The following is a 13,680-nucleotide window of genomic DNA, read 5'->3' as shown; positions in this document are numbered from 1 at the left end:
TTCATTACATGTGAGAAGTGGAGAAGCTGCCCTGAGAGATAATTCCTGGGCACTCCCTTCATACACCTCTGTTTATGGGGTGAAATTCCAATGAAAGATGACAGTTCATATTGCTTACAATAATGTGGGATGATTTTCATCAGCACTTGATTGAGATGCTCATTAAGCAGCCTGTTCCATGAATGATAAAAACAGACATTTTAAACTGTCTTGCCTCCATTGACCAGTTGGCCAATTCAGTATTGGAAGATTCAGGTTAATCGAGGCATGCTGCTCAAGGGAGATAACAGACAATTAGATTATAGATCATAGCCACTGCACAGTGGCGCAGTGGTTAGCACCGCAGCCTCACAGCTCCAGCGACCCGTGTTCAATTCTGGGTACTGCCTGTGTGGAGTTTGCAAGTTCTCCCTGTGTCTGCGTGGGTTTCCTCCGGGTGCTCCGGTTTCCTCCCACATGCCAAAAGACTTGCATGTTGGTAGGTAAATTGGCCATTATAAATTGCCCCTAGTATAGGTAGGTGGTAGGGAAATATAGGGACAGGTGGGGATGTGGTAGGAATATGGAATTAGTGTAGGATTAGTATAAATGGGTGGTTGATGGTCGGCACAGACTCGGTGGATCGAAGAGCCTGTTTCAGTGCTGTATCTCTAACTAACTAATTAAGAATCTTACAGCACAGAAGGAAACCATTTGGTTCATCGTGCCTCTGCCAACTCTTTGAAAGAACTGTAAGAAATCATGTATGGGAAGGGGAATAGCAGGCTTATTTAAATGATCTTTCTTCAGGCTTCTTGTTAGATACTTGTGACAGATGAAAAGAAACAGCATGCAAACCTACTGTCCTTTCATTTTGTACTTTTACATGTATTATGGAATACTGTTTGTAGAAATACTTGAAGTTGAAAAATTGCTGTGTACCCATTATCTTCTATGACCCTGCAATAACTTAATAACTGCTTCCTGCATGCAACATTCAATGATAACCATCTATGGCAGTTATAGTCAAGTGGAATTGCTTAGGGTGTGACGACTTCCTGTTGTTGCTTTGTGGTTAAGTAGCAGAACAGAATTGTTAATTCATTCTTCAGAATGTTCCCCTGGTCTCCAGTTGAAATCAGTTTGCAATTTCTAAATGTGAATTTCTAAATAGTCCATGTGAACCTTTAAAGTGTGAGTGTATTATAAGTTCATAAATTTAAGTCAATAGTTGTGAAATCGTAGCACAGTTGTGTTTGATTAAAAAAAAACTGTAGACAAAGCATGAATATGACAGCTGTCATTCACTTTTAATGTTCTTCCTAAAATAATTCCCTGTTTCTCCAGAGGAAAAGCCCAAAATGGAAAATCTAGTGGTTTCACACATAAACTCTTATGGATTCAAAATCTCTTGGAACGCAACGGATGGGGCCTATGAAAGTTTTATTATAGTGGTTAGAGATTCTGGCAGGTTGTTGGAGCCAATGGAGCACAGAGTGTCAGGCGATCATCACTCCATTAACATCACAGGCCTGATCACTGGGATTGGTTATGATATTAATCTCTATGGTGTAGCCAGTGACCAGCGCTCTAAACCCCTATATACTAAGACGGCAACAGGTATTTTTAATCAACTGAGGTCTCTGTTGCTTATTTGTGAATGATAAGGAATTTTTTTTCTCTTTCAATGTAACACATTAACTCTCTGCAAACTTTATTCAGGCTGAGAGCATTCACCGTCTTCACATTAATTATTGTTTGTGCTGTGTTTTTTTCAGAATTAAACAGTTTAAATAAGTCTTAAGGAAAAGGGCCCATGGACGAAACAGTCGTTTTGGATTATATCAATTACAAAGTAAAATGACGTTGAAATTTGATTTTAAAAAATTAGCATCATGAAATATCTTCAAACTTAATGGGGGTGAAATTGTTTATCACCAACTGTGTGAAACAGGCTCGTAGCAAATCAACAGCCGATTTTTCACTGCGCTAGTTTTTATTTTCCATTGGCTTGGAAAATGTTACCAAGATTTTTAATTTCAAACCAAGTAAAAGTGACAATGAGATTGGGAAATGAATCTCCAAAAAGAATTTGAACTATTGTTCTGTGAACATCAGTGGAAAGTAGATCGAGCGCAGTGAAAACTCGGCTGCAAATTCGCTACCAGCCCGTTTCGAACTGCTGACATAGACCCGTTTCACCCCCGATATGTTTAATCTCTTCACTCCCCCAAACTTCACTTGATGTGGAACAAACCTAGATTTCAGTTCACATAGCTGTCAGCAATTTTGATACAAATAATGGAATAAAACCACTATGCAGCTTTTTATGAATGAAAAAACTGCACTTTCAAAATAAATGAAGTGGTTTTTTAAAAATATTAGTGTGTGAATTGACTTTTGGGAATCTCAATCCAGTTGCTAACTGACATGAGCCCACATCATCTATCCCTAATTTAGCACATAAGTGGAGCCTGCGTATAGGTGGGGTGAAAATGGAAAGTGACACAGTGGCACTCTACTAGCGTTCTTCTGAGGCTGGTGTTGAGGTAGAATAGGAGAGACTTTACTCTGCCCTCAAGTCTCATTCCTGCTTGAATGTGCTTGAAGCTGATACAGGTCTAAGGTGGGAAAATGTTCAATTTCCAAAATCCCTCATCTTGATGAAAACAAATGATGGGGTGGTGCAGTGGTTAGCACCACAGTCTCACAGCTCCAGCGACCCGGGTTTGGTTCTGGGTACTGCCTGTGCGGAGTTTGCAAGTTCTCCCTGTGACCGCGTGGGTTTCCATCAGGTACTCCGGTTTCCTCCCACAGCCAAAGACTTGCAGGTTGCTAGGTAAATTGGCCATTGTAAATTGCCCCTAGTGTAGGTAGGTAGTAGGAGAATTGAGGGAAGGTGGGGATGTGGTAGGGAATATGGGGTTAATGTAGGATTAGTATAAATGGGTGGTTGTTAGTCAGCACAGACTCAGTGGGCCGAAGGACCTGTTTCAGTGCTGTATCTGTCTTAAAAAAAAAATCAATAAGGTCTCCTGTAATCAATAAACCAAACCAACATTCACACATAACTTTCCAAGTTATCATTTTCCAATGATAACTTGTGTCATGACGAGGAGAACCATCTGATTGAACTAAATTGAAGGCCTGCTGAAAATGCAACCTTTATGTTTATGCATGGGCTTTTTGAATTGCTCGATCGTTGTTGCCGTCTTATCCTGAAACTATCCTGAAACACTGCTTTAAATCAGAATGATGGCTTTTGACTGTTGTCAGATTGTATCTAACCTTTTTACCTGTCTCCTCAGAATGTATTGGACTTCACCCCCTGTAACAAGGAACTCACAGGGAAAATGCTGACTGATAGTGTGTTCAATGTGCTGTGTTTAGTTTCTTGTGATTACTGAAATCTATTACCTAGTTGTGGACATACTAATCACTATGTTCTTCCAGCATTCATGTTTTTACTGGAACAATATAACTGCTTATGATTATACTTAAATATTTCTTTGCAATTCTTTTTGATCGCAATAACCAAATTATTTCTTTTGTATGTCTGAAACACTACTTGATGCTTTCTTTAGATTTGGTATTGCCTGCATACAAAATCCTATGATGATGTTCAATCAATGCTTGTATATGATCTAATGAATGTCCTTGCCTTTTGTCATTGTTAATTCTCCATTGCTTTGTATGTGTCTCATCTCCCCTTTCCACTGTCACTTGGGTTGATTACCATTTTCAAAAGGTTAACATATAAGTCCCAGACTCTTTCTGAAGCAAAGTGGACTGAGATCCTGGTGCTCTACAGAATCAGGTTTGGGTGGAACCAGGTCAAAACTGGAATCAACCCAGATTTATCCACAGCAGGGAGGTGGCATAAACAAACAGTCATTAGGAAGTGTTTCTTCCTTTAGATAGTTACTAAATTTCTTGAGCACCACGATACATTTCTGCTGAGTGACCAATTGATAACAAACTTACCTTTTAGGTTTATGACTGTTTCTTGATTCCAAATTGTTAACAAAGCCATTAGATGCTCTGATAAACTTATTTCACAATTTTTGGAAAATACACTGGTACTTCTGTGATTAAGTAACACAAGTTGGAAAACTGTTTTTATTATCCATCGTCCTTACGACCCTGTCATTTCTCTCAAAATTAACATGTTAACAAGAAAAGGTATTACTTATGATTGAAAGAAGAAAGAAAAAGCAGGAACTTACCTAACTTGTTTCTCCCTCAGAAGCCGAACCTGAAGTGGACAACTTAGCAGTTTCTGATGTTACCTCAGAAGGCTTCACACTTTCTTGGACAACAGATGACAATCAATTTGATTACTTTAATATTAGAATTAGGGATTCCAGAAAGGAACATGCTGCTCTGGACTACAGAGTGTCAGGTGATCTACGAAAAACTGACATCACAGGTCTGCCCGATGGGACAGAGTATGATATCTCCTTAGTTGGTGTCACAGAGGAACGACATTCTCAGCCAATAAATACAATAGCAACCACAGGTATTACTGTATTTTTCACAGCCTCTGCTTTTATTTCCTATTTCACATCTGATTGAGCGGTGATTTCTCTCTAGGTTCAACTTTTTGTTTTCCGAAGACTATTGACAAGCAAGATGCATGTCGCTTCCGATGAATTGTTTGCTAAACCTCGCTTATAAATATTTCTACTTCTATTTTTGTCCCTTTTAGGACTCACTTCTGCCACCTTTCGTGCTTCAACAAAGAAGGCAGTACAGACAGGGCAATAGACTTCTCCAATGTGTCATCACCTCGCAGTAGGCACTTTTCTGCAGAGCAGGAGATTGGGGCAGTTGTGTCAAGCATGAAACACAGCTGCAGAGAACAGGAAGCATAGTTGTTGAGAGTAAAAGTCCCAGTTCTGTCTAATGATCCTGCAGTGAAGAAGTTTTGGTTTTGCGGTGTTGCTGTGGCACAATTAAAAATACACAGTTCTGCAGTTTAGCCATGCTCTTGGCCTGCCCTCCTTCACCATGATGTATTCTGCCACTGGAAAGGACTTAATCCAGACCACAAAGTTGGTTCAGTTTGAGTGGCCATGCAGTTAGAGGTTAGAAACATTGGATTAGGTTGCAAAGGTCCTGAGTTAGCATCTGACTGTATGGCTGGAATTTTACGGTGAGTGGACAGGACCCGCCTCCACCGGCATGGGAATCCAGACTAGATTTGATGCTCCGTAGACTCTTAATTGGTCTTGGGCGGGTCTTCTACCTCATTGAGGCAGGAAGTCCTGCCTAATGGAGCTGCTGGCCAATCAGCGGGTTGGCAGCTTTTAGTCCCAGGGGAGACATTTAGGGGATGGGAGGTTGTTGTGCATTGGGGGCAGCCCTCCATGGGGCACAGGGTGCCTGATCAGGAGGTCAACTCACCACCACCACCCCCCCCCCCCCCCAAGCCTGCCAGAAGACCACCTAGTTTTATAAGGCGGGGAGGTCTTTAAGTGGCAGATAACTGGCCTTGATTGGCCTGGGGTGGGTGGCCCATTTCTCGCCATCATTGCCCCGGGTAAATTGGCAGCAGAGGCGGGAACAGGTCAGGAAGGGCACCCCCAGCCCCCTATTCCATTTTATGACCACCCCCTGCCACCCGTCCGTTCATTTTGGGGGTGTAAGATTCCGGCTTTCTCTTTAGTGAAAGACTGAAGTCAACTACTTCACACGGCAGTTTGGAACCAATGCTCGTTTGTTTTGTGGTGGGAGAGCAGGTGAGAGTTGAACAGAAGAAATGTGGAGGACAAACAAATATTCTGGAGTTTTTTTTAATCCTGTAAATATCTTTAAGAATCATGCATTATCCCTCCAGAACACGTTCCCTCAATACGATGCATGATAGAGTCGTTTGCAAACTTTGAGTCATATGGCCTTTTTTCATTCGATACTTTTTCCTGTCAGTTATCAGTAATTAATTGAAGGCTTCTTCTCAATAATTTGTGTATTCTACTAACTGAAAGGCAGTGGGCTGAGTTCCATAAGCCCAACACAGATGCGAAAAAAAAAGTGGGCCGCCCCCGCATCCCCCCTGATCACGTGGAGGGGGCGGGCTTGTCCGTCCCCAGCAATGGCATCAGGTGCTGATGCCATTTTTAAAGGGTTCACCCCCCAATATCAAATAAATTAATTATTTGTCCTCACCACCACCCCCCCCAAAACACTTACCTTCACAACCTGACCTTTACGCGCCCCCCCAAACTGCACAAACTTTAAACTATAACCCTTCCCATTGTCTCCTACACCTATGACGTTAATTTGACATCCTCCCCCCCACCCCCCCCCCCCCTCCCATCAGTGTTGTGCCTCGTTTCCTCGGACAGGGATCCAAAGACATGGCAGTGCTAGCCACTGGGGTGAAAACCGCAACGGGAATTTAGGAGGCGACAGGAGAGTAATTAATGCAGGTATTTTAATTTATTTAAATTGTGGTCCTGTCGACGGGGTGGGGGAGGGGGGCTGGGCGCCACAAGGCCTTGCCGCGCCAGCAATATCGGGTCAAGCCCTGCCAGCGTGAGGTCCGTGGTGGGCCTCATCTGAGGCCATCTTCAGGCACCCCGCATACCCACTGCCATGGATCCCGACGTCGAGGGCTCTATAAAATCTAGCCCAGTATTTTTATGGTTTGATATCAGAATGTTTGAAGATTAAATGTCAAAATGAAACTTAGTTAAATGCATGTGTTGATTGAATTATACTTCTTTGTGTAACAAAGGATCTGAAAACCATATAAAGCCAAAAGCACATTCTAAAGATAATTAAAAGGACACCATCTTCATGAAATGTGTTAGGCAAACATTTTGTTTGGTGAGGGGGCCAGAAGTGTCATGTATTGTCTTTGTCACAATGCTGACATTATGAACAGTGCTGCAATTTAATGTTCCAAACCAATGGACAGAAAATGCCAATCACATTTTTAGGGCGACCATAGATCTGTTTAAGGATTAGGCAAAATGGTCCATATGCAAGGCTTTAGGTCTGTGATACAAATGCATGGCTTCTGTTGTGTGTTGCAGTAGTCAGTGATGTATTGTTGTGGGGCCTTATCAAAATTGCACCTACATGCAACATTTTTTTTAATTTCCTTTACTGTTCTAAGATTTGTTTAGTCTTATTCTTGTGCTATACTTTTGTGATTGATATTTTATTTCAATCTCATAATAGTGCTTTGTATACTTTCAGATTATATCCTATTATATGTCTGCTTTGTAACGCATTCAATTTGTAACATTGGAAATCAGTTCTCCCCTTAATCTGCATTTGTTTGAGTCTTGCCATGATTTCCCACACAAGCTAGATCTGCTGAAATGTGCATTTAGAATGAAATTAAAATATGTTTGGCTTTCGTTTTCAACTCTCTCTGACAGGGTTAGGAGCTCCTAAAGGTCTGCAGTTTGCAGATGTCACCGACACCACAGTGACAGTTTGGTGGGACCTTCCCAGAACCTACATCACCAATTTCAAGATCATTTATGTGCCAACTGATGGAGGTAAGATGTAACATTGGTTTATCAGAACCTCTGTTTTATATGGTGTCGCATGTAAAGCAAGTCCACATCCAATCAGTTTCCATCACTTTTACAATGCAATGTAAAGGACCTTTCAATACAGATTGGTGGAAAGTTATCGGCAGACACAAGGGCCCGAATTTCTTGAACCCACCAGAACATGGCATTTGCACCAAGTCCCAATGATTGTGGGATTTTCTGGTTGACCTTATAAGGGGCACAACTTTCATTTGCCCCTTATACTGCCTGAAAGGGTGGTGGAAGCACATTCAATAGTAACTTTCAAAAGGGATTTGGATAAATACTTGAAGGGGAGAAAATTGCAGGGCTGTGGGAGAAGGGGTTTCAGTTTTAGTTTTTTTCAGTTTAGAGATACAGCACTGAAACAGGCCCTTCGGCCCACCGAGTCTGTGCCGACCATCAACCACCCATTTATACTAATCCTACACTAATCCCATATTCCTACCACATCCCCACCTGTCCCTATATTTTCCCTACCACCTACCTATACAAAGGGCAATTTCTAATGGCCAATTTACCTATCAACCTGCAAGTCTTTGGCATGTGGGAGGAAACCGGAGCACCCGGAGGAAACCCACGCAGACACAGGGAGAACTTGCAAACTCCACACAGGCAGTACCCGGAACTGAACCCGGGTCGCTGGAGCTGTGAGGCTGCGGTGCTAACCACTGCGCCACTGTGCCGCCCACAGTGAGGCTAATTGGATAGCTCTTTCAAAGAGCTGGCACAGGCATGATGAACCAAGTAGCCTCCTTCTCGCTGTAAGATTCTATGATTCTATATCGATTTTCATAGGGGCAAGTACCACTGTGACAGTTGATGGCAGCAAAACTCAAACCACACTACGGAAGCTGACCCCAGCCACTGAGTATGAAATCAAAGTCATCTCTGTTAAAGGGTTTGAGGAGAGTGAACCAATTTCTGGAACAGTGCATACAGGTAAACTAATGGAAAAAGTAATAACGCAAGTTATATTTTCAAAATATCTTATTTATGGGTTAGCGAGACTCAGATTTAAAATGTGTATTATGCATATGTGGCACCTTCTTTCAATTGGATATTTTTGCACATTTGTGGAAGTAATGGGAAATAAAATCTTAAGTAAACATTTGAGATTTAATGGTCTGTATGACTGGCAATAAAACAATCTAATTCATCTTAAACCTAACCAAAAAAATGTAAGAAGTTTGTGGTTTAGCTGACAGGGAATCTCCGACAACACAAATGAACCCAAAGTGTGTCCCAGGCTTCACCTTTCACTCCTATTTTCAGATTGGGTTATGCTAGGAACTGTCCAAAAACATTTCAATATATTTTCAGACTACAGTAATACAATCAATTGCAGATGCATGGTCTCTTTCTGTTGGCTGTTTTCCATAGTGTAAACCAAGCCAGCTTCCAAGATCCAAACCATCATAGACCTTTGAAAATGTAGGTCTACGATTCTGCTGTCAGGATAAGAGACCATTTTAGCTATCTAAATTCAGGAAACCTTCTCATTTTCTTTCTGTTGGTCTCCATAGAAGAAGAGTCTATGGAGACTTGACTGCAACTGAGCATAAATGTGAATATAATATGCAGAAGTCACTCTGCATGAAATAGAAATCAGTGATAACTGAAGTAGCTGCAGTCACAGCGAACTAGTAATAGTTTGTGGATTCAAAACAAGGTGGTAACTGAGACTCCCAACTAGTTATGAGAGTGTGCAATGAGCTTTATCAAAATGACTGAGGAAATAGTGAGCAGGACTCTGATTGTTCAGAATCCTAAGGTAACACATTAGAAACCTGAGCACAAGATGTTGTGTGGCAAAAGATGTCACTGATTTTCCCACTGGGGAGTAATAGTCCATCACTATTTTTCTGCTGATTCACACCTTGAGCTCACAGCATAGATTGAACTTCTGGCACGGGGAATACAGTATAATTGTTTTACTCTGGGGTATAGAATGATGAAATACATTTTAAAATTACACTTTGGGATTGTAGGTATGAGCAGTTAACATATGCCTGCAATTCCCCTTGGCAAATAAAATGCTTAAAATGAAAACAAATTTTTAATAATTGTGTTCTTAGAGCCAGTTAAACAATATCCTAATTTTGTTTCTCATGAATCTAGATTCCACCAGTTTGAAAGTAATGTATTGTGATTTTTTTTTCCCCTCCATCGACAGCCTTGGACAGTCCATTGGAATTAGAAGTTGTGAAGGTCACAGATTCTGAAGCCCTGTTGGTTTGGAAGCCCACTATCGCTGCAGTAGATGAATATATCATCACCTACAATACTGATGGTGGTAAGGACAAATCGATCAATTATGTTGAAGGAACAATTTAATATTGAGCATTAATCATGTCTTGGGAGAGATATGTAAGAAAAAAATCTTGTCCTGTAGAAATTGGTTTATGACATTTTATAAAAATATCTGGTGATTGATTTTACAAATTAGTGCTTTTTGAGGCAAAGTCTAATAGATGATTAATTGTGAGGGAAATGCAGATCTCCCTTTCTAAATTTACAATGGTTCATTAAATGGACCACCTAAAATCATCTGTGACAATATCATAAATGTCTTCCTGAAAACTTCCTCTGATAGGCATTAAAATATCTATGATTTCAAAAGAAATATCAACCAGAGGAAAGCTTCAGGCAGACATTTATGATGTTGCTACACATAACCCCATAGTGAATCCCTGTCCTATTTAGATTCCTGGTCCATTAATTTATATATGGAGAGTTTATCATCGCTTATTTAGAGTACTTCCATGCTTGAAGATATGAATATTATACTTATTTTTTAAAATCTGTGAGATGAGGTGGATTCAGATTTAGCTTTGAAATTAAAGCAGAAAGTGCACAGCAGGTCTGTCAGCATCTGTAAGGAGAAAAGACAGGCTACAACATTGTGAGTACGTGCTCCTTACCGGAACTGAATATTAAAATTAAAAAGGCATTTTAACAAGGCTGGAACAAAGAAAAAGGGGGGAGAATCATGGAGAGGGGTTGAATGGCCTGCAAACTACTTAATAAAAAACTTACATAATACAAAAGATGCGCAGTGAGGTGAGAGAGAGACATAAAAGGACGAAAGACTGTGCAAATAGTTACAAAGGTGAAAAGACATGGGAGAGGTTCATGAAAACAAAATAACAAGAGGAGAACATAGAAATAGAGAGAAAAAAATGGCATTGACATGAAATCTTTTACCCCTAGTCATCCTCAAGTAGCACCATCATTATTTGCATATTATATAAAACCTAATTTTTGTGCATTTTCGCTTATCTGTATAGCTAAATGAACATCAACAAATAAAAAACTTGCATGTGTGTATGATAAAGCACTTTACAACTAACATTTGTTTTTGATGTGATGTCATTGTTGTTATGCAAAACAAACACTACAGCTAATTTTCACACAGGAAAGCCTTACAAACAGTGAGTGAATGACCAGTAAGTCTACTGTTGTGCTGGCTGAGGAAAAGCATAGTAGCCAGGACATCAGGAGAACTCTCTGTTCTTTTTTATGGAATTTTTTACACCCAGCACTTCTCATCTGCAAGATGGCACTTTAACAGTGCCGCTTTCTCTAAACATTGCACTGAAGTGTCAGCCTAAATTATGCTCTCAAATCCATAATGAGATTTGGACCCAGAGCATTTTGATGGTGTAAAAAGAAAGGAAGACTTGCATTTTGTAGTACCTTTCATTACCTCACAAAGTGCTTTACAGCCAATAAAGTACTTATGAAGTGTGAAATTTAAGAAATGCGGCAGCCAATTTGCACACAGCAAACTCCCACAACCAGCAATATGATAATGACCAGATAATCTGTTTTAGTGATGTTGATTGAGGGATAAATATTGGCTGGAACACCAGGGAGAACTCCCCTCCTCTTCTTCAAAATAGTACCAGAGGATCTTTAACAAAAGAGCAGACAGCACCTCTGGTAGTGCAGCACTCTCTCAGTATTGTAGTGGTGTGTCAACCTAGATTTTTGTGCTCAAGTTTCTGGAGTGGGACTTGAACCCACAACCTTCTAACTCAGAGGCAAGAAAGCTACCAACTAACAACTGAGCCAAGCTGAGACAAGAATTAAATTTACATAAATAAAGGAACATTTTTAATAATGGGTTTGAAATGAAAATATGTTGGGCATCATATGAATGAATAAACCTAAAACAAGATAATCATCCTCCTTTTACTGTTTCAGATTCTACAGTAATAAAGCGAGTTTCAGGAGACATGGTTCAGACTCAACTCACTGCTCTTATACCCAGCACCCTGTACACTGTGTGGATTCATGCTGTGAAAGGTTCTCTTGAAAGTTCTACCTCATCTGCTACTTTTACCACTGGTGAGTTCTACTCTGCCCTTTGCAAGGCTAAACTTTTCACAGGCTGCACACTCTGGTGTCACATGTTTTGCTGTAAATGTGTACTGCACAGTTAATAATTCTTTTTCATTCTGTGCAATTGTGTGGGCAGAGAAATATTCCCAATTACAAAGAGAAAGAATGCTCGTTGATGCAGATATAAAAAAAAGTTATTAGCTTATGTCACACAGTCCATTCAGTGTTTTCATTCTTCTTGGGATGTGGGAAGCACTGGCAAGGCAGTATTTAGCGTTCACCTCTAGTTTTCCTGAGTACATTCAGAGTTGCGCAAGTGAACCATTTGAGTTTTTACAATCGCTTATGCTGTCCGTGTTTAAAAGGCAGCCACCCGTGTCAGACAAATAACATTATTTGCCAGTACCATTAGAGCCAATGACAAAAATACCACTTAGAACAAATTAAGCATGCCAACTATTTCAGACAGTTCTTTGCACCTTGTCAGTCTCCTATACAGTATTTACTAATGGGCAATGTTCAGTTTTTACCACTGGCCAGGACTGTTGAGTGTGGGTGCTGTCGCTTATCACTCACATGATTCTCTCTGCTGGCAGGTTTGCATTTTCTGTTGGTGTTACTCTATGTCAGTAAAGGAACTGAGTGGAAAATGCATCCAACACCAATCAATATTTTAATGACCTGCAAATTCGGTAGGGCTCACAGTGGCATTACCACCCATGGCTTATAATGGATAAAATCACGTTAGCATCAACGTGCTTGCTATAAACCTGCAAAGTACCAGACTTATTGAAATCAATTTCACAACTGATTATGGTGGGATGTGAGCTCATGACCTTGAGGTCAAAAATCAAGTACAATAATGGGCGGCACAGTGGCGCAGTGGTTAGCACCGCAGCTTCACAGCTCCAGGGACCCGGGTTCAATTCTGGGTATTGCCTGTGCGGAGTTTGCAAGTTCTCCCTGTGGCCGCGTGGGTTTTCGCCGGGTGCTACGGTTTCCTCCCACCGCCAAAGACTTGCAGGTGATAGGTAAATTGGCCATTGTAAATTGCCCCTAGTGTAGGTAGGTGGTAGGGAATATGGGATTACTGTAGAGTTAGTATAAATGGGTGGTTGTTGATCGGCACAGACTCGGTGGGCCGAAGGGCCTGTTTCAGTGCTGTATCTCTAAATAAAATAAAATTTAAAAAAATAACTACAAGACTGCTGTAACCCTAGGTTCAAATACAGAAACATTTCTGAAAAGGTGATGGAAGCAGATTCAACAGTAACTTCATCAAGGAAGTTGAATCTCTGCTTAAAAAGGAAAACTTTGCAGAGCTGTATGGAAAAAGCAGAGGAGTGAAACTAATTGGTGGCTCTTTCAGAGAGAGAGAGAGGGGACAATGAGCAACAGGCAGAGAGAAAGGGGGTGGAGGGAGGGTGGGCTGAATGGCCTCCTGTGTTGTATAATTCTTTATCTGGTCCAAGCCAAGCATTCCTATCACAGCAACTTTTTAGATTGTCTAAAATTCCTAAACTAACCAGAAAGGTTAATTATAAACCCCATGAAATCTCCCAAGTACCTGTTTTTTTTAATGGCCAAGACTTCCAAGCTTTCATCTACAGACAGCAGCACCTTTAATCACACTGATGTATGCTGAATGGGTTTACGGTTTTCTGGCCTCTTTGTTTTGGTTGAAATGCTAAATGAATGAGAAAATGAGCCAGAGTTAATGATCTGTAACGCAAACTTATCCAGAGTTTAAATACATTCGAGTATGGTGCATGGTGACTGAGGGATGCAGACAGTGAGCTCGTGG

The 13,680-nt window shown here is 40.8% G+C and overlaps 1 protein-coding gene across 9 annotated transcripts in view; it reads left to right on the top strand.

Moving 5' to 3' along the window:
• The window catches only part of tncb (tenascin Cb), a 378,292-nt gene that overhangs the window by 352,191 nt on the left and 12,421 nt on the right, over positions 1–13,680 (top strand). For 7 of the 9 annotated variants that reach the window (XM_068012682.1, XM_068012681.1, XM_068012683.1 and 4 more), the window contains 5 exons: positions 4,226–4,498; positions 7,371–7,493; positions 8,328–8,471; positions 9,706–9,825; positions 11,739–11,882. In XM_068012682.1, the coding sequence (XP_067868783.1) occupies positions 4,226–4,498; positions 7,371–7,493; positions 8,328–8,471; positions 9,706–9,825; positions 11,739–11,882 (804 nt within the window). Of the gene's footprint in view, positions 1–1,326; positions 1,600–4,225; positions 4,499–7,370; positions 7,494–8,327; positions 8,472–9,705; positions 9,826–11,738; positions 11,883–13,680 lie in introns of all 9 variants that reach the window. The other 2 variants (XM_068012690.1, XM_068012689.1) reach the window with 2 other exon arrangements.

The sequence above is a fragment of the Heterodontus francisci genome, chromosome 32, assembly GCF_036365525.1.
Source record: "Heterodontus francisci isolate sHetFra1 chromosome 32, sHetFra1.hap1, whole genome shotgun sequence".
Classification (NCBI taxonomy): domain Eukaryota; kingdom Metazoa; phylum Chordata; class Chondrichthyes; order Heterodontiformes; family Heterodontidae; genus Heterodontus; species Heterodontus francisci.
This window is presented reverse-complemented; position numbering and strand designations above follow the sequence as displayed.